Source organism: Sander vitreus, chromosome 9, assembly GCF_031162955.1.
Source record: "Sander vitreus isolate 19-12246 chromosome 9, sanVit1, whole genome shotgun sequence".
NCBI lineage: Eukaryota > Metazoa > Chordata > Actinopteri > Perciformes > Percidae > Sander > Sander vitreus.
Genome location: NC_135863.1, coordinates 12032090 through 12059254, shown reverse-complemented (window position 1 = coordinate 12059254; position 27165 = coordinate 12032090). Strand labels below are relative to the sequence as shown.

At 39.3% G+C, this 27165-nt stretch overlaps 2 protein-coding genes across 4 annotated transcripts; one reads left to right on the top strand and one right to left on the bottom strand.

Moving 5' to 3' along the window:
• Positions 1-807: 807 nt before the first annotated feature.
• On the top strand, positions 808-12720 carry gipc3 (GIPC PDZ domain containing family, member 3). The gene is made up of 6 exons (XM_078258759.1): positions 808-1098; positions 4899-5084; positions 5187-5367; positions 7527-7636; positions 8329-8410; positions 9407-12720. The coding sequence occupies exons 1-6, from the start codon at positions 808-810 to the stop codon at positions 9556-9558; spliced, it is 1002 nt and encodes a 333-aa protein (XP_078114885.1). The 3' UTR covers positions 9559-12720.
• tbxa2r (thromboxane A2 receptor) lies at positions 11191-27165 on the bottom strand. 3 transcript variants are annotated; one of them, XM_078258757.1, is made up of 4 exons: positions 26833-27151; positions 23360-23434; positions 21185-22072; positions 11191-14931 (listed from the first exon to the last, which is right to left on the bottom strand). In XM_078258757.1, exons 3-4 carry the CDS (start codon positions 21980-21982, stop codon positions 14608-14610), a joined length of 1122 nt encoding a protein of 373 aa, XP_078114883.1. In that variant the 5' UTR covers positions 21983-22072; positions 23360-23434; positions 26833-27151; the 3' UTR covers positions 11191-14607. The 3 variants fall into 3 exon arrangements, with proteins under 3 accessions (XP_078114883.1, XP_078114882.1, XP_078114884.1); XM_078258758.1 differs by lacking the exon at positions 23360-23434 and adding an exon at positions 17964-18108 and having other exon boundaries at positions 14714-14931; positions 26833-27165; XM_078258756.1 differs by lacking the exon at positions 23360-23434.

Genomic DNA, 27165 nt, shown 5'->3' with positions numbered 1-27165 from the left:
TTATACATACTGTATATTATTGGTTTTAAGAGCTCATTAATAAAATATATTGTATTATTTATCATTATTTTAAGTGCTATCATATGTACGCATATTTTGGTGCAGCAAGGTTTGAAACTGATATTTTAAATCCTTGAATCGGTGAATTAAACATCTGTTTAGCGGCTGTAACTGTCATCTTCTGTATGTCTGTATGTCTGTGGGGTCAAAAAGGTCAGTGCATCACCAAGGATTCACCCCGGCAACAGCCAATTTCATTCAATGAGGCCAGTGAAGGGGGGAGCACCTTACTCCCTAACCCAATAATATCATCTTACCTGTAACACTGGGACATTGTCTGTGGCCATCTCTGAGCCGCCCACTTTGGAAATCATTTATTATGTGGTAATATACTGGGCAATTTCACACTTCAGAGGGATGTTCACCTATTCAGGGTCATGTCTGTCTGGCACCCAGACTGATCTGGGGGATTAGAGTCTTAACCATGTCATGTGTATAAAAAAACCTAACCTGATGTGTTTTGTTTGTGATCTTTATGCGTGAGCTGCCAGAGGCTCAGGTGTAACACACACAGTCCTGAACTCATAGGGTGTTGAGTTTCTACCCAACAGGGTCTGGCTGGCCTCTTCCAGCTACTGTTACCAGGCTACTCTCATAACTAATTCATCTGCGCTTTTCACCCCAAAGCTCTGGGTGGCTATTTGTTGGTTGGTCTGCTAAGCGGGGGGAAGGACAGAGTTTCTCACTTTGCCAGAGCAGTGCACCACCAGGGCTCCCAGAGGAGGCCCTTACCTGAGCTGGGGCCCGATGCAGAACGGGGAGGCTTTGAGCCCGCAGGACAAGGCAGCAGGGGCTGAGGCCATGGAGGTGCAAAAGGCCCAGGACCAGAGCCAGAATCAGGGGAGTGTGGAGCCTACAGCGCCTCCGCTTCCTCCACCTTCACCACCACCATCAGGGCCACCAGAATACCCGAGACCTAAGCTCATCTTCCACACCCAGCTGGCTCATGGGAGTCCCACAGGCCGCATCCACGGATTCACAAACGTCAAGGAGCTGTACGCCAAGATCGCTGAAGTGTTCAACATCTCCCCCTCAGAGGTACAAAACAAACCAAGCTATGCATGTAAACATGATTAGGCTAATTAGTGGCATTTTCACTTTTGTGAGAAATGACACACTGTTATGATACACTTTTTTTTTCAAGATAATAAAATTATGTTATTCCTTTCTTGCATTTCTGGTCTGGCAGGCAAGTTGCAAATAGGTATTAGGTTTCCTTTCTAGGCTATTTTCCATGATGCACTATTGAAGATCTTTTGGTCTCACTACTGTCTGCCAGACTTTGTTCTTGTCTGCACTTTGACCAGGATCAATAATGGAAACAAATAACCAGATAATGTTATGTGTAACACATACAACACAACAAGATAGGCATATAGTAAGGGAAGTGACTTTAGAGCAAAACAAAACCAGGTGACGAAAATTTTGCTTTGAAAGTTATTCAAACTACAAACTTGGGGATAAGATACAGGTGCTCAGTTACATTGATGCAAATATCATCAAAATTTCAACCTATTTTTAACAATCACAGAGTATTACGGTAGCTCTTTTGCCTAATTAATTGGAAATAATCTGACAGATGATTATCAGCATTATGTCCAGCAGAGCTACATTTCAGCTCAAACAGAAAGCAAGCTAAAGTGGTCAAATACTCAAGTAAAAACAGCCTTTCAAAGGGGCACTCCAGTGATTAAGTGTAGAAGCAGCAGAGGCAGAGGTAGTCCCTATGGGTGAAGCCCCAAAAATGCTTGGTCCTACATTTCCCATGTTGCAAATATTAGAAACTTTTCATTGGATCTTGCCTTGTGAATGCCCACATCATTTGAAACACAGGTTTCTTTTATGTTGTTGTGGTGTCCAAGCCCAATCCAAGATAATCTCCCGATAACATAGCAAGGCATGACAAAGCTCCTCCAGAGCCACGTAAGACATTAGAAAACAGCTGTTTTCACAGTCTGACTAGTACTCCACATGACTAGTATGCTGATCTTTTGTCAGTTCCCTTTTAAAACACTCCAAGAAGTAACATTACCCTAAATATATAAATACTGTGTCAAGTGAAGCTGTAACAAGTGAGTGAACTGTCTGTGTTTTAGAGACATTAAATTGTAAATTAAAGGGAAATCATATTTCCAAAATGGTTATACAACATTATAGGACTAAACAGTTCATTCATAGCACTGCATGGGGATTAAAGGTGTGGTAGGCTATGCAGTCAGGTGACAGCAGGCAGCTGCTCACAAGGTCAGAATCCTTGAGAAGGAGTCTAATAACTCAACCTTTAGCAGGTCGGGGCTGGCCAAACCATGCATCCAGCCTGATACTGCTCTCAATGCTAAACACAATCAAAGGCTACAGGTGGATGTCACAGAAAGACTTATCAATGGCTACACTTAATTTTGTATTTTATACAGGCATTTAGATGACATTTATACAGACAAGCTGGAAGTAGGTGCAACAGTAGAGTGATCAAAGAGTGTGTAGGACGAAACTCATAGTTGCGGAAAGACTAGCAGGGCTTTATGTGTAAGCAACCGATTTTCTGTCATGTGCATGTGCATGTTTTGTCTGTAGAAATTGGTTTACTTAACTAAGCTGTGGTTGTTTATGCAGTTCAACATTATACTACAAGGATAAACTGTAAAAATAGTGTAATCTTTAAAAGAAAAATTTAATTAAGGATAATGGTGGCGGAATGCTGCTGTTCTGCATGGTTCTCCAGTATTTTATGGCAACAGAGCAATTAACATTCAACTAATCTAATACTTATCAGTATTATGAAGGCCACCATGCATGAAGGCTTTCCTATTAATGTACCTGTTGGATATCAATGACTGGAGATGAAGGGATATGTGCATTTCATAAGAGCCAACCTTGATGATCTTATAACGCAACTACCAACCGTGATTGTGCAAAGGGATCCTGTTTATTTGCCATTTGTGTGCAGTCTGTGTGGAGTTTGTATGTTGTAACTCTCCAATGCATTCTCATAAATGGGTTTGTATGATACCGTATGAAAACTTATGCATAACAATTTGTATGATATCTTACCTGATATATCAGACACTCTTGTCCAAATTTAATTAGACACTCTAAATTCCTGTGAATGTGTTTGTCTTCTTATATGTAAGCCATGTGGTAGCTTGGCAGCCTGTCCAGGGTACACTCTCCCAAGTGTATGCTGGGATAATCTCCAGTGGTCCTGAAAGAATAAGCAGTTTAAATAACGGTCGGATAGATTACCATTAACCGTAAACAATGCATTGTTGAAGCCTTACATTGTAACAAATACATAATAATAAATACTAAAAATTAATCTTTTAAACCTTGAGACTTTGAAGTTTTTGTCAGATGTTGCTTAAAAAAAACCTGTTTATATCTAATGCAGAAGACTAGAGTGATTGATAAATGATTAATAACATTAATAACACACCTTTTTTTTCTTGCCTGAATTGTTGTTTAATCAAGACATTCAGTCTTTTACCAATAATTGAATGGTTTTGTCAGACATTATTCAAATAATAGTTGATTTAACGGCCTGTATTGCTACAAGAGCTTGCAGTCAAAATTCAAGATACAAGACTTTCTATAGGAAATAGCAGCTAGCAACTAGATGGTGATAGTGAGAGCAGTTCCCTTGACCTCCTTGAGACTGAACAGCAGCAGCATAAAGTTACAGCACAGCCAGATGCCGAAGAAAACCATGGACTGCAAGCAGACTGTTCCACTTGTCAAGAGAACTAGGCTACTATGAGCAATATCTAACAGGAACTGCTCCAAGTGAGATAACGGTTCACTTGGGTTATCTTGAATTTCCGTCATGGACAATAAAGTCAAAGTTGAATTTCAACCTCAGGCTTCAGAATATCAAACAGACAAAAAAGACCTTGGGAGAATTTGCAAAAACTAAAGTTATTTAAAAAACAAAACAGTTATAGTTGTAAACTATAAATAAACTATAAAAAGGGCAGCCTGGAGAGAACCATGTGTTGTTGTGCCAATGTTTGCTCCAATACATGGCTGATAATAAATGGTGTAATCCTGAGAGTTAGTTACATTTGATCTTAATATCTTAAGTCTACAGTATATTACTATCAGCTACTTATCATTTTCAATCAATAATTCAGCAACAAACCTTTGGAAACAAGCATGATTTAAGCCCTCAAACAAACAGAAATAAGTTTAATCAAGCAGTATGTGTGCTATGATTGACTCAAACATTGATCTTAAAATATAGAGAGGCTCTTAATGAGTTGTCACATTTATGACTCATACAAAATGGCCACAATAGCTGAATCAAATTGTTGACTCTACTGCCCTCTGCTGCTTAATCCCTATACAGCACAGCTAAAGGAATTCTGATGGCACAAGAAATGAAGAAAAAAAACACCAAGGAATGCCACAGAAACTATACAGAAACTAAACTATCACACGTATTGTAAATAGGTAGGGAATTATTGTTTTCCAAACAATGTTTTTTTAATTAAAACTAATCTGCTAGGGATGTCCATATCTACACTACTACATGCACTTGTTTTAACCAAAAGCAGATTGAAGTTGTAGTTAGTCTTGGGCAATGTTACTGACATTATTTAAAAAGTAAAATAGTATACTTTTTCTAATTGAATAATGTACTCTCAAATATTTAGGGGCCACTTTAAAATGGTAAATGTAATAGTATTACATTATTATATTTCTAAATGGACAACTTGGTGGAGTCTTAATCTTGTTTACTACAGAGTGTGGACATCATATCATAAACAATAAAATATAATAGGTGGATTCTGCTTAGTTATTAACAGAAACAGCTAACATGTTGGCCCATTCCCTCGAATTAGATTCTGTTCTGCACCCTCAACTCTCATAAAGTGGACATGCAGAAGCTACTGGGTGGCCAGATCGGACTGGAAGACTTCATCTTCGCTCACGTCAGAGGGGAGACCAAAGAGGTTGAGGTGACGAAGACGGAAGACGCATTGGGCCTCACTATCACAGACAATGGAGCTGGATATGCTTTCATCAAGGTAAACAAGTGGCAGAGCTAAACAGTCTGTCATCTCAATTTGTAGAAGGCTCCAAACTGGGAATCTCAACACATGTGAAACATTTAAATTTATTTATTTCAGAGGATAAAGGAAGGCAGCACCATAGACCAGCTGAAGACAGTATGTGTTGGTGACCACATCGAGGCCATCAATGACCAGAGCATTGTAGGCTGTCGACACTACGAGGTGGCAAAGATGCTAAAAGAGCAACCAAGAGGCATCCCCTTCACTCTCCGCCTGGTGGGGCCCAAGAAGGCCTTTGGTGAGTGGAAAATGTTTCTGGATGACGGGGCTTCACTGTCATGTGCAGAACAGATGAAGATTGGGAATTCTAGACATGCATTCCTAAATCAGTCAGAAATGGTGATTGAAAGCAAACATATTATCATTTACAGATGGGGTTCACCTTGTTGTACATTTCTGCAAAGAAAAAATTACAATGGCTTTTATGTAACATGGCCTGACGCTAAATATTGCTAGCCTACATGTGACAAATACTATAATGAGAAGGCACTGCTGTCCCTATACCCTGTATGAGTTGACACTGGGTCTGTGCACTGATACCATTAACACTCAATAGTCTTTGCACACATCTGACTTTGTAATCACTTGCACGGTATAAATCCATTCCTGATTAAATAATGGGATAAAAAGGCTCAGTACCAAGAGCAAAGTTTTTGCCAGGAAGTGAAAACACTAGAATAAAACGCATGAAAAAGAAAAATTACTATTATTGCCATCCTAAGCTCTCAAAAAGCAGAATTGTGTGTTTGTGATTATTAAAACTGACATTAAATATCATCAGCACCAAAAGCTGCCCCGAAGATATGTGTCTTATGATAGGACTGTCCATGCAAGGTGTAGCACCAACAGCTGATTTCTCCTAATAAGGCCACACTCTATTGTCCACAGACTCTGTTGTCCACAGTTGGTCCGAGTGGTTGATGGATTTCAGCCTTCTCCGGTACTTTTCCATATATCATCAGCCAAAGAGGAAGAGGAGATAGAAACATTGAAGAGATTACTGGCTATCTGCCAATGACCCTGGAAAAGTTATTAAACAGCTAAATGAGCAGCTACAATTAATTGACCAGTATTACGGTTGTTATGCCTTAGCCCGAAGAATGTTATGTGACAGTAGATGGTCTGAAGTAGCTCTGCAGGGCAAAGTATGGCTATGTTAGAAGTGATTTGAATAAATAAACTTTGAAAAACTCTTAGCAAAACATAGAAACAAAATACATTTCTTTGGTTGTCAGTTCTTGTTTATAGACTGAGTCTTTAATATTACAGAGAAATTGAAGTACTTTGTTAATTGTTTTTGTGAAAAATTAAATATGCAGTGTATGGCTAATCACCTCTTTAAAGTCAGTTACTGAAATAAGTTTTCATTCTCAATCATGTACCAAGACAAAATTGAAAAGGCTTGAGGTATTTTTCATCAGCCACAGGAGAAAACGAGGCTCTTCAAAAAGTATACTGCAATGAATTTCAATTTTTATTTTCTTAGTTTACAATTCATCTTCAGGCATAAGACATGCAAAACAGGAAATGAAGCACACCTTTTATAAGAATACAGAAACAACCTCCTGGAAGCTTCGTCTACAAATAAACAGGAGCAGAAGTTTTGTATCTGGTATGACACATCCCCTCAGAGTCCTTTCGCTGTATAAACTTGCCATTACCAATTTGAAAGGGTGTAAAGTAAATCTCTTAATAATTGAAACACACACACACACTGGCTGGCTGCCAAATCTGCATATGATGGATTAGATTTCATGTGTAAAATGATTTATTACACTAATTACAATCCTGAAAGTAACAGAGCCGGGACCTCTTTATGGCCCTAAATGTCAGAAATAATAGAGAGAGAATACATGGTGCGCAGAGTGCAAGCAACATAATTGTTAACACAAACAAAGTTATTAAGCTTGTCAGTTAGGGAGCATGGTACACATTCAGTCTATTACACAACTATTCCTTTACTGTAACTTTGGAGACATCCTAAAAATAAAAAAGCATAAACACGACTGGCTTCGACACCGTTCTTTGTGTAGGTGCGACACAACATCACAACAAGCTACACACTGAAATTTGATTTGAAATGTCTTGCCCACAGGCAGCATGCCTCTTTAAAAAGGACTTCTCATTTTATCATACACCAAGTTATTAAAACAATATTTCATGTCTTATGGTAGGAGACAAGAAATACACATCCGAACAACAGTATGTGAATTATAGTTTGTTGCTTTGGTCTTTGTCTATCCTCGGAGGAATGTACTGTGACGATGTCACAAATAAATATTCCACAGATTATCTCTTTAATTTGATTAATGGTTATCATCCTGTTTGTTTGTGTGTGTGTGTGTGTGTGTGTGTGTGTGTGTGTGTGTGTGTGTGTGTGTGTGTGTGTGTGGTCAGATATGATCGGAATGAGGACGAGAGCGCCAAAATCTACCGAGGGCAAGATGGTAAACGGGAGGGAGACGCTGCGTCTTCGCTCCAAGGGTGCTGCTACAGTTCAGGAAGTGGTGAGTTTCCCACGCTCTACTGGAAAATGACCACTTAACTACTATCAATGTCACGAGAGCTGACAGAAATTCATGCTGTCTTTTACGGTAGTTAAATATTATCTTAAAAACGAAAACTGAAATAAATGTTTTAACCATGCAAAATTGTTTTTGTTTAGTTTCATTTCGTATTTATTTTCAGTTTACAAAAGCTATTTTTCCACACCTTACAGTTTTAGTTTCAGTTTTAGTAATAACCCTGAACTGAACTGAACCGCCCCAGTTGACTCTGATCACAAATCAACACACAGTCACAAAATATCCTTTATTCCTTATGGAACAATGTCTCCATCAGCTTCGCTGGAAGTGACCTCTGTAAAGAACTTCCTACAGGATGTTTCACATCACACTGAACTATGATGTGAATCCTCTGACAAAATTTGGAGGCTGAAAAGGTTAATTGGGGTAAACTCAAGAAGGAACAAATAGAACAAGCAGTGAAGACCTACCAGCAATACTCAATGTCATCTTATAAACTTTTATATATTTATATAACATAAAGATAAGTGATAAACAATAGCCCAAGATATGCTTGGCTCTTACATGTTTTGGCATGAGAAGATACGCTCTCACAGAGTTTGTATCACCATATTTAGAGTGTGAACACCATGAAATCCACTAACACCTCTGTATTTTCCTGTCCGCTCTGCCAGCAGAATGAGTTTGATGAACGTGCCATGAAGAAAGTGGACGACCTGCTGGAGAGCTACATGGGCATCAGAGATCTGGAGCTGGGTAAGACCACCCACATAACACTCGGGTCCTTAACATAGACAACACATTTGAGTCCACGTTTGGATGTAAGGACATATTCATACACAGTCAGTGGGGTTTACTGAGGGGTGTAAAAGATTGGCAAACTGCCTCACTCACAGCCTCTCTGGCATGCTGAGCTCTACGTCGAGGCATAAGCCTCTCAGTATATGTGCGCCTGCTCTACCCACTGACCCAACCCGGCCACATACTTAACATTTTCAATGATACTAGTTTGCCCTTTCCCAGATTTCCAAGGTTTTTCAAATGGACGTTTGGCTCTTGAGAAAAAAAGGTTCATGATCTTTTATCTGCTGTTTGGCTGCATATTTTCATCCAAATATTGTGGAGGGTGGATTAACAAAAAATAATGGTGAGAAATCCCTGAAAAATTTCTGTTGTTGACCTAATGCAACAACATTCAGCTATATATCATCTATCACTGGGGGATACATGACGTCCTTTTATTCAGATATCTTCAGGCTTAGAGAAACAAACTATTTTTCAGTTCCTGTTGTTTAGGCAAAGTATATACAGTACATACTGAGATAGTATTGACACATGAATTAGAGAAGATTTAAATAGTCTGACAGTGCATTTAACGTGGGGATTACAGTACACTCAATTTTGCCTGCTGGTTATCTGATTCGGTTTGCTATGTAATTTGAACATCAAAATAACATCAAAATACGCAGTTCAATGAAGATTTTGAATGCATGTATTTCCTGCACACGAAGAAGCGGGCTGTGCCCATTTTAATCAATGTTATGTTTGATGGTTCATTAATACAGTTTGAGATCATTAAGGTTGCTCCCAAATCCCTGCTCCCCTAAATCATGACTAATCGGCCAATTTCATGAGGTAAAAGAATAGAATATTAGCTATGTCTAAATACATTTTTGATGCCTTACCAGCATTTGGTGGTAGTTAGTTAAACCTGGATTGATTAAAATCTGTCCCGTCCCTTCTTTTCTGCAGCAACCACCATCGTGGAAGCGGGTAAAGATAAGAAGAACCCTGATGACTTTGCAGAGGCCTTGGACTCAGTTCTGGGAGATTTTGCTTTCCCTGATGTGTTTTTATTTGAAGTATGGGGAGCTATTGGAGATGTCAAGAATGGTAAAATGTAGAGTCATTTACCATATACACAACAGCAAGATAAAGAGAGAGCTCTCTTCTCTGGTACATCTAACTGGGAAAAAAGAATGTGTAGAAGCTTTTAACTTTTAATCACTTTAATTAAAACCATGCCAGGGATTAATTAATTATTAATTAATTAAGATTAATTCAACCATTTCCCTTTGAACAGTCAAATTACAATAATCTGCCCTTAAGCAGATCATCACTCTTAATATTGTCCTGAAGTTTGACAAATCTTTACAATAAACACAAAACACAAAAAATTGCAGTGTAGTTTTTTAATACATTTGTACTGAAAGACTCAAGGATTGAAATGAACCTTTATGGTGTAGCAATTTAGCTGATGATCTTGTTCAGGAAAACAGTGACAGTCAAATTAGCTTGTTCACAAGAACTCTTCCTCTTTTGATTATAGAAAAAAGTATACAAAATGTTTGTGTGGCTCCCTTCCTGTTTATACCATTATGTAAAGGATGTGCTAACGATGTGTCAGGAAACACAAGGGGACAATCAGCCAGCCATCTAGGAATCAAGGAAGTTAGATAAGCTACGTAAACCTTTTTCCTCTGATAAAGACCCACTTGGGAAAACAGGGGAGCAACAAGGAGACATGTTTGGGTTATCCCAAAGTCAGAATGTGGTCTACTTCTCCATTACCAATAATCTATGCAAGCTAGTATAAGTTATAATATGTTTGCACAGGTTGCATTATATTTATATAGAACTGGTTTACTCTTTTCAATTACCAACTGGCCCCAGTGCAATTAAAACTTCAAAAAAGAAATTGCAATTTAAATATTCTAAGTGACTGATATTAATCTCTGTTTTAAGACATAATTGTCATCTGAAAATGTAATCATATGATAATAAATGTCATGGGGATATTCTCCAGATGTATGGCCCTGCTCTGCAATTCACATTTTCCTACATTATCATTACTGTCAAACAGGAACCAAGCCCAAAATACCCATGATCAAACAAAAAAGCAAGACAAACAAAGCTATCTTGTGTGCATGCAAACATTTCCTTGGGGTTCCTTGCAGCGATTGTTGCCTGAAAGAAATGAAGGTCTTCATGCCCCGCTAATATTAAAATACCATTGTATCACATATTCACTTGCTTCCCACTGTTGCTAAAAGTTCACAGGAAACGTTTCTGGTTTGATTCAGAGAGAGAATGTAAATATACTTGACCAGTTTGTTGCCGTCTTTATACTTCAGTACCACTCTCTGTCTGTCTCTGCATGGGAGAGTATTTACTGTAAAATAAACCAAAACAAAAATAAACATCAAACTACATTGAAACATTGAAAGTTTCATGTTTTCTGGCTTATCAAACAATTTAATCAAAGTATTAAAGTCATATTTGTTGCATACATGTAAGCAAGTAAACACTGAACTTCCAAATTTCAAAATGCAGTTTGACTTGACTTCACTCATTCTGGCTACACTGTTTCAGCTACATCAATATTTGTCTAATAGCAATGTTTTCTTTTAACTCTTTGTATATGATTGTACCCCTTAATGAAGACCTGAAAATGTATGGCACAATTCACATGTTTAAATTGTTAGTAAAAAGGTTGAAATCATAGTTGTCAAGCCTTTGTGTGTTTAACAGAAAAGCCCATTTAAAAGATTTTTTATTTTCTGCATTTTACTAATACTTTACAGGTACAATCACGTGCCATTTCTATCAAGCACATTCAACATTTACATTTTATTTTCACTGGATGATACTCCTAAAGAGTTAAAGCAAGACACATCTCAGCCGTTATCAGTGATTGGTTTGGTAATGAATTGAGTGACACTCTGATGGACATGAGTGATAATGCAATGTGTAAAACAGATCAGTGTGGATAGCTGGGTGACGGAGTAATCTAGTAGAGCAAAAAATGACTTTTAGTTTCATTATATTATATTACATTTATATTGTAATTTTCTATCTACAATGTTACCATGTTGCCATTACACTGCCCAAATGATCAGGGTGAATTTGAACAACTAAATCATCCCCCACTCCCTGTTCAGTGTTATCATAAACAACTTCTCAGTTTCAGTTAAACATCTCTGGATGCAGAAATAACAAGCTAGCACTGCAGTGAGGCCCAGAGGAAGAAGGAATTTTACTTTCTCCAGATGTAAATATTGGACTTAAGTACTTGCTCCCACCGTCATTCAAAGACAAGTAAGATGATTAAGTAAGCCTGTGTTTTTTTGTGTCAGTTCACCCAAATTTAGACGTGTATTTTCTCATTTACCCTTACTCACACTCGCACTTAACCTTCTGCAGTTACTTAACATTTTTTCTAACAAAACTTGAAACAAAAAGGAGTAGGCCTACACATTTTGAAGAAAGAAGAAATCTTTAAAATAGAACCATCTGAAAGTAGCGCAAGCAAACGATTCCATTGAAACCTAAGTTTCACTTTCATATTCCAGCGGAGATATTAACATTGGTGCACCAAAGAAAGCAGAGAAGAAATAAACAGTGAAGTTGTGAGGTGCTAGTAAATGTACAGTGTAAGTTTCGATTTGTCCATGAATAAATGTTGCATCTCCTCAAGACTAGTCTATATCCACGACATTCCACTTCCGGGATTACTCCGGTGCCGCCGGTAATTCCTCCGGATGTCCCTCATTTTCGGCCGGATGTCTGTTAACATCCACTTTTTTTGTGTTGGCATTTTAAACTCCGGTCGATTTATGAGGACTATGGTTAACTGCTCCTCAGATCTCTGCAGGGTAAATCCAGACAGCTGGCTAGACTATCTGTCCATTCTGAGTTTTCTGTTGCACGACTAAAACAACCTTTGAACATACACGTTCCACCAAAACAAGTTCCTTCCCGAGACTATTTTGCAGAGGCACCATGGCTCCGTCTGGCGCATAGCGCCGCCCATGACGATTGTGATTGGTTTAAAGAAATGCCAATAAACCACAGCACGTTTTTCTCCCATCTCGGAATGCTGTGTGGACTAGCCAGACCCTCCTCCACAGCGCTGTGGAGGTAGGTTTGGTAAAGCGAGACTACCTCAAGACCAACATTTAAGGCTGAGGTTCATAAATGTCAAGGGGTGAAAACTAGGTCTGGTCTGTTTAACAAAGTAACATACATTACACATAACACTTCAGATGAGTAATCCAGAACAATAACTTGTTAAAAATAACATGATTGTGTTGAAAAGCAGTCCTAAATTATTTGTGTCAAACTTATCTTTACCATGTCATATGGTATGCTACTTCAGTACACAACAAACAAATATTACCATTAGAAATGAAGGTTACATTTATATTCACATTAGAGACACCACCGCTGAATATCCCTGTAACAATTTGGCCACAATTAAGCACAATGACCATACACGGTCCAGCCATAACTAGGTTTTTGTCTTGTTCTTTAGCAGATAAGGATTTCAAACTATTTATGTAGATATGACCCTTCATGCAGCATAATACATCTCAAAATAATGCTGTTACTGTTACATTTTTGTTTGCATGTCTAAAGTTGACAGTGGAAAAGATTGTTCTACCACTGACAACATAATCTTAAAATTTTCAGGGTCTTCGTAAATATTTAATTTGTACAATAATCACATTCTTATTGGCATCCACTTTATTTTCCTTTTTTCTTCTTCTGCCAAACCCGGGTGTGTCTCTTAATGACAAGCATTAGGACTGAACTAGAGGTTCCCATTCGGGGATAACTGATCATTTCAAGGGTCTGGAAAGTTTGGTTTGATTCGCATGCATTATCAAAACATTTGACACATAGAAAACACATGCATTGTCATGTATTGTATAAACTCTTGAAATGGAAATAATGTAGGATGCCTCTGGCAGTCTAAGCTATATTTCATTTTTGTTAAACCATCTTCACTTCACATCTTCCTTCAAAATCCAGCTAAATACTTTCAGAAAGGGAACAAAACATGAACAGTATGAGCTGGAAAAAACAATTAAATGATAATGTGACACTCAAGAGCATCTGAACAAAGTGTACATGAGTATGAAAGGCATTATGTCCCATCAGAATGTAGTATCACATTTTACCTGAATTACCACAGAATGCCCATATCCACTGTAAAAAGTTGTTCATATTCATATAAAAAGAAACCTTGATGGAAGAGTGCAGTCCATGTAAGTAGCTTTAAATCTATTGTAGGTGACGGCTGTGCACCTACAATAGAGAGTGGCCTCTCTCTTTAAACATTGCTCTAAATGAAAGTGTCACTGCTAATACTGTTTCAAAGGTGTGTAATAAAATAACCATATATTGGTGCAAGTGAAGGAGTTCAAGTACCTTGGGGTCTTGTTCGCGAGTGAGGGGACAATGGAGCGGGAGATTGGTCGGAGAATCGGCACAGCAGGTGCGGTATTACATTCAATTTATTGCACCGTTGTGACGAAAAGAGAGCTGAGCCAGAAGGCAAAGCTCTCAATCTACCGGTCAGTTTTTGTTCCTACCCTCACCTATGGTCATGAAGGCTGGCTCATGACCGAAAGAACAAGATCCAGGGTACAAGCGGCCGAAATGGGTTTCCTCAGGAGGGTAGCTGGCGTCTCCCTTAGAGATAGGGTGAGAAGCTCAGTTATCCGTGAGGAGCTCGGAGTAGAGCCGCTGCTCCTTTGCGTCGAAAGGAGCCAGTTGAGGTGGTTCGGGCATCTGGTAAGGATGCCCCCTGGGCGCCTCCCTAGGGAGGTGTTCCAGGCACGTCCAGCTGGGAGGAGGCCTCGGGGGAGACCCAGGACTAAGTGGAGGGATTATATCTCTAACCTGGCCTGGGAACGCCTCGGGATCCCACAGTCGGAGCTGGTTAATGTGGCCCGGGAAAGGGAAGTTTGGGGTCCCCTGCTGGAGCTGCTACCCCCGCGACCCGACCCCGGATAAGCGGATGAAGATGGATGGATGGATGGATGGATGGATGGATGGTGCAATCCTGCTTCTTATCTTGGTCACAGTTAACATGAAAACACAGTCTAACACATACTGTAACCCCAACGATGTCACTCAGTCTGTGGCAACAACTCAAATCCAAACAATCACGGAGAAGGAGGTGGTGGCTTTAGTGTAGATGGGGGCATTACGTTTGATTTCTGCATCTCTCCTGTTTCATCTTGGCTCAGGGTGATCCTAAGTGAAGAGTGTGTGAACCTTCGGATGGTGTCGTTGAAAGACGGGTACAAGCTCATGATGGAACCCCGAGACCAGTCGAGGCGGGGGTTGACTCTCTTAAGAACTGATCTTCGGAACAGGATGTATACCCACGGATCCAGGATCTGGTTCCAGGTGGCAAAACGTAGCCATAGCAGGAGGGATTTGATCTGGAGGGGACTTCCGGATAGCACAGTTTGTGCAATAAAGATCTGGTGGAAGTGGGGATAAGGATGAAAAAAAGAAGAGGCAAAGAGGGGAATGATGGAGGGAAGAAGTGGGGGAGGGATGAGAGGTTTGAAGAGAGGAAGCCAAACAGTAAGGAGAAAACAGGAAAAAAAGATGTAAATTAAGAAAGACAGCAAATTATAGTTGAAAAGAGTGGGCAGGAAAGATTAGAAATAAGGAACAAGAGGGAAAAGATGAAATTGGTTAATATTGCAAATGCGCACACACACACACACACACACACACACACACACACACACACACTAGGAAATCTAAACAGTAAAAGCACTTGAGGGAAATGTTAAGACATTTCTTCTTATTCATTTTATTTCATGCTGGTTTTACAAACAGGGCCAATATATCGCACAGAGACACACTGAGCAAATGGCTCGACCAATGTTCCATGGCCATCCTGAGGCAGTGGCTTCTGCAACATAATTATCCCCCTGCTTTAAATAAGCTGCATCATTTTATGTGAGGCATAGCCTTATTAGCATTGGCCCAACAGTCTCTTGTGGTGGGAAAATATGCTAACAAGCTCCTTAAGGAATGACATGGCTTATTATTGTCTCTGTTCCAAATTCAGCTGGTGCCAAAAAAACTGTTCAACTGTGGTTTACACCAGAGCAGTGCGAGGAGAAAGTTATATAAATATTAAAAACTGTTGCATGCAAGTGTTGTAATGAAGTGCAAACCACAGTTTTTTTAGTAAGGTAAACTTTTCTCAGAGGCAGAGGTGCTCCAGAGACTGAAACAACCAAAGAAGCACAGTTGTCCAGTGTGCATGTTAGCTTAGTTGCTTCAGCTTTCACAGAAGGGGGCATTTACGGTTTTGCTTACTGGCAACAGGCTATTTCCAGCTAGATAAGTTACTGTAGTGAGAATGCATTTTTCAGGAGCATTACAATACTGAGTTTGAAAGGGGTGATAGAATGATTATATAGGGTATTTTACACTGTTCCTTAAGGTCTCCTAATAGGGTATGTAACATTGGTTGGGCTGAAAATTGCCCGGATGCTATTTTATTAGGTCCTTTACTACCCTGTGAATATGGCTCTATTTGGAACAAGAGCTTTTATTCCAAATATGGTATGCTCATGAATATTTAGATGAGCTGCGCGCTGATTGGTTTAAGCGAACCCCATAGAAACACATTGGAGATGAGACAGCAGGTCTCATATTTCAGACACAAAGTTATACATTGTTTGTCGGGCTATTTCATTATTAAATTCACTTCTGAGAGTTTTTTAAGCAAGAAATCTATAAAGCTCAAATATGGGCAGTTTTACGAAAATTGATGGCTAATTGCAAATTTGGTAAGACATGTCGGACTTTGGCTAGGAGCTCCACACAGTCTGACGAGAAAGCGGCAACCTCCATACCCAGTGAAAGTCACCGTTTCCCCGGGTACTGGACTACTGGAATACTCGGGGCTCCGTGGCTGGCTGCCAGCTGCCGGCATAACTAGAGTAGCTATATTTACAGTTTGAATTTCGTCACGCCACTTATATAACATATACCCCAATGTCTTATAAAGCTAACAATGGTGTCCAATTTCAATTTAATGAATTTTTGTGAACATTAGGGGTTTCGTTAGCTGTGACTGTCCCTTCAATCCTGTGTATAGATCGCAGCTAGTTAGCTTCATTTTTTTGGCGGAATTAGAGTATATTTACAGTTTGAATTTCGTCACACCACTTATATAAACATCTACCCCAAGGTCTTATAAAGCTAACAATGGTGTCCGATTTCAATTTAATGCATTTTTGTGAATTCCAGAGGAATTGTAAGAGGAGGCTAGGTAGCTCTCATTGATAGCCGCAGGCTCTATCAATGAGACTCGCGGACAAGAGGCATTTATTTCCCCGATCGTTTGTTTAAATAACTCAACACATATAATTACACACATTATAAGATGAACTGGAACCTGTGGTAAGAGATTGCTGGCGTAACAAGCTCGCTGACCGCGCTCTCACTCACACACACCGGCCATTTAGCAGGAAGAGGGGAGCTGCAGGCCCTGGAGCTCTGTCAGGGCAGCAGCATTTGGTAGTCCATTAACCCAAAAAAACGTGACTTTGCGTGGGTATGGAGTGCCGTGGGCTGTCAGCCGTGACGGAGCTCCATCTTCCTCACAGCAGGCCAGGGTCTGTGAAGGAAGGCAGGCCGGGCGGCGAGGCAGCAACACAGGCAGCACCAGCCTCTGAACTCCGACACACAGTCGGACAAAATTTGCAATTAGACATACATTTTCGTAAAACGGCCCATATTTGACCTCTACATAGTTGATTTCTCGCATAAAAAAGTGTCAGAAGTGAATTTAGTGGTAAAATAGCAGGTGAACAATGTATACAATTTCTGAGATCTGCACGACCTCTTCAGAAGGCTTCCTGATCTCAGATCAGTGGTGTAGCCTATGTAAATGTTGGGGTGTGACAAAGGTAGAGACTAGAGCCAAATGAGGAGGAGATCTCGTTGAGAATTGCCCGTTTTCAGAGGCAGTTTCAAATTGTGAGATTTGCAGAGGAAAGAGGTGTCAATGGGATTTTGAGGTTCTATGTCCTAGTTACCCACTAAACTGTTATTATTCAACTATGACAAGGTAAAATCGGTTTTGCATTCTATCACCCCTTGAATAACTTTCTTGATGTTTAACCCTTATCTGTAAAGATGTCTGCAGCTCTGCTTCAAAGAAATGTTTGAGTAACATTGATCATGACAAAGGGCTGAAACTATTTAAGTGAACTGTTTTTTAACTGACTAAGAATAGAAAGTGTAGATAGCAGCAGCAAAAACAAGATGAGACACTGGATGCACTATGAAGCATGCTTCCAATAATACTTTGAGTTTATGGGTAATGGTTTGGAAGCTGCAAAGCATGGAGTAAACAGTGTTGTACAGGCCATCTGTAAGTTTCATTGGCAGATGTTTAGGACATGCTGAGTTACGATGGGGGTGTGCAGTCACTATAGGGAAGCTGTGTTATTGTAATAACCTTTCAAAGTTTTCGTTTTACTTTTTACTCGCCTTAGCCGGGACACTTTACATATGATGTATATCCAGGGGTCAAATATCTGATTGCAGGTGGCCATTCGTATGTCGAACAAAACTATTTCATCTCTTACAGGATCAGCAGTCACCACGCTCATCAGAATATATATCTGTGCAGAGTGTCACACAACTTTAGTTAGTTTTACAGGACTGCAGAAAAATATGTGCACCAGTCAGGTACTGTAGCTTTGGCACTTTTGTTCCGTCTCTGATGAGGACACAGTGGAAGGAGGGGCAAGGAAGAGGATGTCAGTGGTGGAGATTAAGTAGGTTGGAGTAAATTCTTCATGGGGCTTCTATAGTTATGAGCTTTATTCAAGGGGTGGTTCAGAATTTTAGACATAGGACCTCATTTCCAAGTTAGCCTATGTGTTATTTATCAGTGGAGATCGTTATCAACACTTTTCATCCAGTCCTTCCAGTTGCAGAGTTCGCTGGTGCTAGGCTAGCGCAAGTCAACAGTAGGCTATCTGCTAGCCTGCCACTAAAAACAGTCTTACAGACTCCACAGTACACCAGAGGCAAATAAATTATAACACCAGACTATCGATGTAAATGTCTGTGTTGATAGAATAATGTTAGAAATAAAACTACCCTTGCATCTCAATGATTGCATTACATTTTGAGGGACTAGTTTCTCAGCAGCGGCGGAATTTTACTTTGCTCCGGTTAGTAGTACTGCGCCGAAAAGTAAACAGAGAAGTGCACTACAGTCGGGACACCTAGTAGTACCCTAGTACAGTGGTATTGATGCATTGGATTGGAAACTAAGGACTATGCAACATGGTGATTCACTGTGCATTTAGAAATTGTAAAAATAAACCAAACAGATTGGCACCACAAAGTTTCCACAAATTTCCATTGGGAGATCCAGAAAGGAACCAACTGTGGCTTCTTGCTGCTGGCTTGGACATCAAGGTGGAGACTCTACTCAAGTGGAAAATGTGTAGTGATCATTTTAGACCAGACGACATTGAAAAACCCCACAATCAAAAGGACCACAAGTCACTGATAACGAATGCAGTTCCATCCGTCTTTCCAGATGCACCAACAGCTACTGATGAACAGGTAATAACTTTTGGTAGGGTACTCTAGCTAATAAAGCTAGCCCCTTTCATAACGTTAGCCTAACTGCTACTGATAGATTGAAACTGACAACGTTAGTGGAGATAACGTTACAGTTCAATGCATTGTGGAGAGGGACAACGTTAGCTAACGGTATAGCTACACTCTTGGTAGATACCTGGCTGGGCTAACCGCTAACTTTAGGTAATTGCTGACAGAAAATTCATGTAATTGCAGAAGGTTTCACAGTAGCCTAGGTAATATCACTCCGCCGCTGCTATAGCCTATGCTACCAGCTACAGGGAACAAAGTATAACTATTGCAATGCGATGCAAGGGTAGTTTTATTTCCAACATTATTCTATCAACACAGACATTTACATTGATAGTCTTGCGTTATAATTTATTTGCCTCTTGTGCACTGTGGAGTCGGTAAGACTGTTTTTAGTGGCAGGCTAGCAGATACTGTTGACTTGCGCTAGTCTAGCACCAGTGAACTCTGCAACTGGAAGGACTGGATGAAAAGTGTTGAAAACGGTCTCCACTGATAAATAACACACTGGCTAACTTGGAAAATCCAAAATTCTGAACCACCCCTTTAAGCCTCCAGCAGAACAGTTAAAAGACTCAGAATCTCAGAACAACAGCAGCATCTATAAAGTTACATAAGAAGTATCACGCTAACTTAACCCAGCTGAATTTAATGTTACCTCTCGGTGGTACAGTTGATCACTGAGCCGTGGCCTACTGACAACTAGCTAGATATGCCGCCTTCCAGGTGTTTAAAATGATCTTTTCTCAAAATTATGAGTTATTTTCTCGTAATTACGAGATAAGGTGTCTACATTTTTTTTTTATATGGTGAATGTAATACGCCTCCGTATCCACAAGTATAATCCAAGTTGTAATAAACTGGAGTTTTACCTTTTAAAGACACTGATTTAAACCCTGGTCTAAAGCTGAGATGTGTCATCTCAACTAAGACGTTAAGGGGTCAGAGATCAGAGAGATTGGAGATCAACTAGATAGGAAGCTGCATTACTAAGGAGAAATGAAGCTAATAGAGGGGGGTGGAGAAAAGAAGCTTAGGACCTTGTGATGCCTTATTATGGTAACAAGGCAGCGCTGATATCTAGGGATAGATGGGTCTGGGTCTGGTGTTTTTTTAGATACCTGAGAAACCCGTAATTTGGTGGACACAATTACTAAAAGTGTTTGCCATATCATAACTGACTGTGTGTTTACATCTACATCAACAACCTTAAGTGATGTTGTTTCATTGTTACTTTTGGTCAAAGTTTAGTCTATTAGATCCCACATTTTAAGATGCTTTTACAAATTAGAATCAAAATCTTTGTACGATAAAGAGACATATGGAGTTGATGAAAGGATGAAGTCTTGTGAATAGCTTTCTAGTGAATAATTATATTCTAAGATGTTTATAGTCAATTGCTAAAAAATGTGCCTAGCCTCATTCAAACAAGTTGAAACAGGGCCAGAGACCTTTATGTGTAATGCTGGCCCAAAGCAGCTTTACAATAAGCTTGGAAATAAGCTTGGAATGCTAAATTTATTCTGTATGGAAGAGGATTAGGGCCACACGTAAAAGAAATGTGTTTGAGTTTTAAGAAAAATGTCAGAATTCTGACTTTAATCTCAGAACTCAGTATTCACTTGTAAAAGAGATTGTAATCTCAATGTGATTCTTTTCCCTGGTAAAAAAAAAGGTTAAATAAAAATAAAATTTCACATGTGGCCCTAATCCTCTTCCGTAATTCGGCTATTCCGTTTTGTATAATAATTAGAATTGGAAAGAATATTACTGTATATATATATATATATATATATATATATATATATATATATATATATATATATATATATATATATATACTTTAATGTGAAGAGATATTTGTCTCATTGACTGTTCTCAGTTGGAAAAAGTCTCATCAGCCAACATCTGTATCAACCTTAATTAATGCAAAGATACATAAAGACAGCACTACAACAGGGAAGAGTGTGAAGTGTGATTTTACTGTGGCTTTATCATTTTGCATAAAGCCAGTCCTAAACATATTGCATGCACACATATAGGGCCTACTTATTTAAAATGCAAACTCACCAGAAGGGGGCACCAGCAGATAGAAGCGATGACCATGATGAGGATGAGCTGAAGCATCATCTCTATTTCGTAGTCTCTGCGACGCTGGGACCTATCCTGTCCACAGCACACCCTGATTAGGGTCACAACGCTCACCGTATTCAGCAAAAATGACACAGTGATGCACATCAACCCGACCAGAGAGAAGACCAGGGAGAAGGCCAGGTCATTTCCCTCCGAGCTGATGTTGAAAAAACACCAGGAGCCGGGCATCTGCATGTGGTAGCTCCCGATGCCCGTTAGGGGCAGCAAAGCTATGCCACCTGCAATCAACCACACCATCAGCACCATGTAGACCGCCCGTCTCTTGGGCATGCTGGTGGAGCGTGCAAATGGAAGGTTGATGCCAAAGAAACGCTCCACAGCCATAGCGGCACCAAGCATGAGTGGGCACAGTCCGTAGAAGACCATGGACATACCCATGAAGTTGCAGAAGTGGCAGTTTGGATCTAAATGGCGCCAATTAAAGTGCGTAACATGGAAGGAGATCACGATGGAGCTAGTGACCAGAAGACCCATGAAGTCAGTGACCACCAGGCCACCCAGGAAGATCAGGAAAAAGGAGCGGGAGCGGCTATGTGTCTGCTGGAAGGATTTGAGGAGAACTATAAAGGCGATGAGATTGGAGCTGAGACCCAAAGTGCCGAAGATGGATGAGAAGTATGCCGAGGCGATGGTAGGGTGGTATTTGAATGGAGGGCTGTTGATAGAGTAGCAGAGTGGGGTGTTGTTGGCGAGTGGCATGACGGAGGCATTCATGGTGGTCAGCTGGTGTGGGGTCGTTGATTTCAGATGACTCAGAGATGGAAAGACAATACCAGCGTGAGGAATTTAATTTCTCTCTTCGACCTCAAAAGTAAAAAGAGAAAAGTCAAATATTGAAACATTCAATACCAATGAAATGAGCAAACTGTCCAGCTACTATGAGAGTTGGGCTGGTTTTGTTGCACTTCAAATGTGGCATGGCATTTTTCTTTACTCTTGTTGATACAATGCTAAATGGTGCTTATCAACTCTGAAACTGAAACTGCTGGTGCTGAACATTTTTATACATGCTTATTCCTATCTAGAGTCATGTGCGGCTGCAGGAACCACCCTTTATTGGTTGGCAGTCCATCACAGTCTTTTGATTAAAAATATGAAAGGATCATTCTGGTTTATTAAAATGTTACTTTTCATATTTTGAATTGGTTATTATATCACTGTACTGTATTTACTAAAGTATTTGCATGATCTTGGAACATGGCTGCATATATTGAGGGAAACAGGAGTTGGTCAGATGATTAAACAAACCAGATTATCTAAACTTTATTTGGAGGTTCTACTGAAAATGCTGGTAATATTTTCTCATTTTATAGGAAAACTGTGCATGCACACCTACAATAAGTCAACGGTGAACTAGGAAGTTGGGCTGTAAACTGTAATGGATGGTTACAAAGGATAGTCGCTGTAAATATTTCACCATTTTCTTTCAATTTCTCTTTCTGAACTGGGGGTTTATCTGATCATCTGACCACTCTTGTTGTTTGTCCAGATCTTAGCAATTTACTTGGTAGGTACAATAATTGTTACCAATTAGAATGAGCGTGTAGTAGTGAAACTACAAAAAAATAAGACTAAAAAACTATGTTTAAATCCAAAGCATCTTGGAGTACATTGAGTGCATTTTTGGATGATGTCAATGTAATGAAGTCAATGTAACGGCTCAGATACAGCAAGTACATAACACCCACACCAACACAAGCAGACAGGGACAGCATGAGACAGAGTGACACAAAGACTGATATAGACAGAGAGAGCTGCCATATCCTGGCAGGAAATGCAGTTATGTGAACAGTACTGACAGAGTAACAAACAGGAAATAAACACATAATATCGCAATCAGTCTATGATGTTGTCCCTAGTGGTCTGTACCCAATATACTGCATGTTATAGTCAGATAGTATGAGACTGGCTTCAAGCAAAGTGGAGGTACACATTAGGCTGGATATTGAAGTGAAATCAAATATGGGAAATAAATAAGCAGAATTCTACTTAAACAAATATATACACAATTATTTGTTTGATGGGATTATCATGTGGGTATTGATATAATTCTGAATAAAATACAGAAATGAACAGGAAGTATTAAAATACCATGATGTACGATGATGAACCCTCCCAAATAAACCCATACGATGTAATGTTTATTGTTGGGTTGTATAACTGGGTCTAAAAGAAGAGAAAGAAAAAAGAAAAAGAAAACTGGATGGATCATTATAGAACTGAAAACTGCACTAGAAAACTTTGCATTTGGTGGCAGAGAGTGATATTTGTTTGAAAACTATTAAATTCAACACCCAGAAAACCTGTCTAATCATCTGACCGCTCTTGTCGTTTGTCCAGATCTCAGCAATTTACTTGGTAGGTACAATAATTGTTACCAATAAGAATAAGCGCTGAAACTACAAAAAAATAATAGTAGTTAGCATGCGCAACTACAGCAAGGCAAAGGTGGACTAGGAAGTTGGGCTGTAAACTGTAATGGATGGTTACAAAGGATAGTCGCTGTAATTATTTCACCCTTTTCTTTCAATTTCTCTTTGTGAACTGGGAGTTCAGAACCTGTCTGATCATCTGACCAGATCTCAGCAATTTACTTGTTATCAGCCCTTACTTTATTTTACCACCACCATTACCACCATCTGTTATTTTAATGTGTTCCCGCTTTTTTGCATTAAGTTCCAACACTTATTACTTCTCTCATAAATATTCTGTAATATTAGTGTTAAACTTTGGGAAACTGAAGAACAAAATCCAAAATAAAAACGTTTGGCACAAAACACAATCATGTGTAATGATGCAACTGAGCACTGCTGCATTGCAGACTTTTACACGCCTGATGTAGCACATGCTGGTACTTTTCCGGGAAAAAATAAAAACATCTGACGGTTCAGCTGCACCACAACAAAAACAGCAAATGGGTGCCTTTTTTTAGCCAGCCCCACCCCTGAATTTACGTCTCCAAAGTGAGAAACAACAAATCTACTAACAGTGGGGGAAAACATGTTGAATCCTATACTGTATATAATTTCCAGCTCGTTAAAAAAATGTCTTTGTTACCATAAATTCAACAGTCCTTGAGCACTGTTACTGTTACTTCAGCCTAAGTTTAAGCCTTTTGACAGGACTGGTGTTGCTGTTTATAAAGACTTCATGCATGCCAGCTACTGCTCTGTTTGGAATGTATTTGCAGATCATGAAATTCTGTGAAACTAATTCATTTCTCATTTAGCAAAAACTAAATTAGAGCAACTTGCATGCAGCACACAAATTACAGTTGAGTTTGAGTTGGTTTACTTCTTTTTTTCCTTTTAAATCAATTTTGCTGCTGTTTTACTTTAGTACTTACATGCTGTGACTGATTCACACCTGGGTTAAACGCTTTGACAGTCTTGAAAATCTTGAAATCTTAAAATATTTGATTCTATTCTGGCATTAAAAAAGTGGGCATAAGAAATGTGCTGCTGTATACATCCAGTATGGGAAATGGATACATACATAAGTGATGTTCAGTGCACATTGTTCAAACGTTATAATCATTTTAAATACGTATTGTTATTACCCAGTAGCCATGAATTTTTTTGTCTGCCTAATTGTCATTTTTTTTCCAAAAAGGCTGAAAATGTAAAGACACATGAAATGAGAGCATCTTCCGTTAAAAGCTAACCAAACAGGTCCTTCCATACCTTAGGGGATGCTAGGATGAGACAGACGTACTTGGCGCCAGCTCTTGTATGACCCTGAAAACCTTTAGAGTGCCATTAGCTAAAAGAGTCTGTTAGCATCTAAAATCAATATGTCATATGTTATGTTATGTCATAACCAAAATTGCTTCACTGAGGCAGACCAATGGTTTCCTATTCAAACTAATGGGAAACCACAGAAGTGTAATGATGAGGTGCATGTACTCTATGCCATGGAGAATGCAGAGTGTGTGCAAAATATCTGTCGAGAGGTTCCTGAACTGAGGATAGGTAACTGCCATGGATCACAAGACACTATTCAAATACGGTTTGTGATGCGAAACATTAGCTGCTGTACTTGTGGTTGCTTGAAATTAAACCATTTTTGAGACAGTCTGCTGTCCATCTAATATCCTGCTCAGTCCATCATAATGGTTTCTTTTCCTTGTTCGTATTGCAAACATCTTATTCAAATGTATATGTATGTATGTATAATATCCCTTAATAAAAAAAGATTGTTATGCATGACTTTATAAGGGCAAAAAGGACAAAAGCACATGAGAGCGAGCAATAAATATGCAATATGCCATAGCCAAATTCTATTACATTTGGTCTACTTGGCCAATGCAGTGGTTTTGACATTGTGCTCTCAGTGAGGTGAACAAATAAAAGAGAAACTTCTCAGCCTGCTAGATGAAAAGAGAGAGAGAGAGAGAGAGAGAGAGAGAGAGAGAGAGAGAGAGAGAGAGAGAGAGAGAGAGAGAGAGTGAGTGCTATCATTCTACTGAACTGTGGATAAGTGGGGTTATCCCCACTTTGGCCACTCACCCACTTCTTTACACATTACATACTTATCATTCCAATATGCATCTTGCACACTATTTTGCACTATTACTTTTTGCACTTTACATCCCACTCCATGTGTACTTGTCTTGATATTATGTCTTATATGTATATTTTTATTTTTGTATATTATGTTGATATGTGCCTATATGTATATTGTTGTCTCTATTGTACAGTATGTCTTTATTACTATTTGTCTACTGAATGTTTACTACTAGAGTTAACACCTACCTAAGTCAAATTCCTTGTGTATGTAAGTATATTTGGCCAATAACACTGATTCTGAGAGAGGGAGAAAGAGAAGACAGTTTCAAGTTTCAAAGATTGTGGAGATGATCCTTAGGCAATATGTGTTTTCAGGCTGGGTAGAAAGAGGTTTGATCAAAGAGCAATGGTTACTGTGAATGTTTGATTTAGGAAGACCTAAGTCATTAAAAGCAATATCTTATGCTACACCAACTGTATGGGTCATATGCATGGGTCTGGCAGTGTGCAGAGTTTTGAAAAGTTTGAATGATCATTTTTAATCGGTGAAACAAAGTTCTATCATTGCATTATAATAATGCCAAGGCTGTGTTTGTCCATATTTGGTTAAGACTAAACTGAGTTAGTGCAGCTTTCTCTCAATGGTAGGCTACTGAATGTCTCTGAAATGTGACGTCTTACACAGTTTTCCATTTCTTGAAACAATATCTAATGCATTTACATTTGCAAATTAATAGCAGCAAAACAAAACAAAACCATTAAAATCAACAAAATGCAACTTCTACTGGGTGCCCTGACAAATAAGAATCCTATAACAACCCTATTTATTCTGATAAATTGTAACAACATTTTTAATCATAAATGTACAAGGGAAGGGTGGGCTAACCAATATCATAAAGACCCTACTAAAGACAATTCTATATTCAAACATTTTTTGGGGTTCCTCTACAGTTTAGATACGTTAAATGATACATTGTAGGTAATCTGTCATGTTTCATAAACATAAACACATTTTTTTTTAAAGGTTGCTTACAAAGTGATTAAAATGTGTCTTACCACCACAGAAGCTCTTTAAAGGACCAAGATGACTCTCAGTTGGGTTTTGCACCACTCCATCCGAACCATCTTTCTGCACTTGTAAAATGAATAACACAAACAATAGTCACAGAAAGAGGTGGGAAACATGCCACACACACGCAGTCCCAAAAAGTCCCATCTGATGGAAATGAAGTCCTAAATGAAGTCCTGCAGCAGGCTGTTAGCAGGAGCCCACGATCATCTGCACTCTTTCCCCGAAGCTCAGATACTCATCTCTCCCCCTCCAGACGTGCTTCCTTTTGAGCAGTAAATCCCTCCCTGGAAGACAAAGGGGAAGGGCTCTGGGAAGAC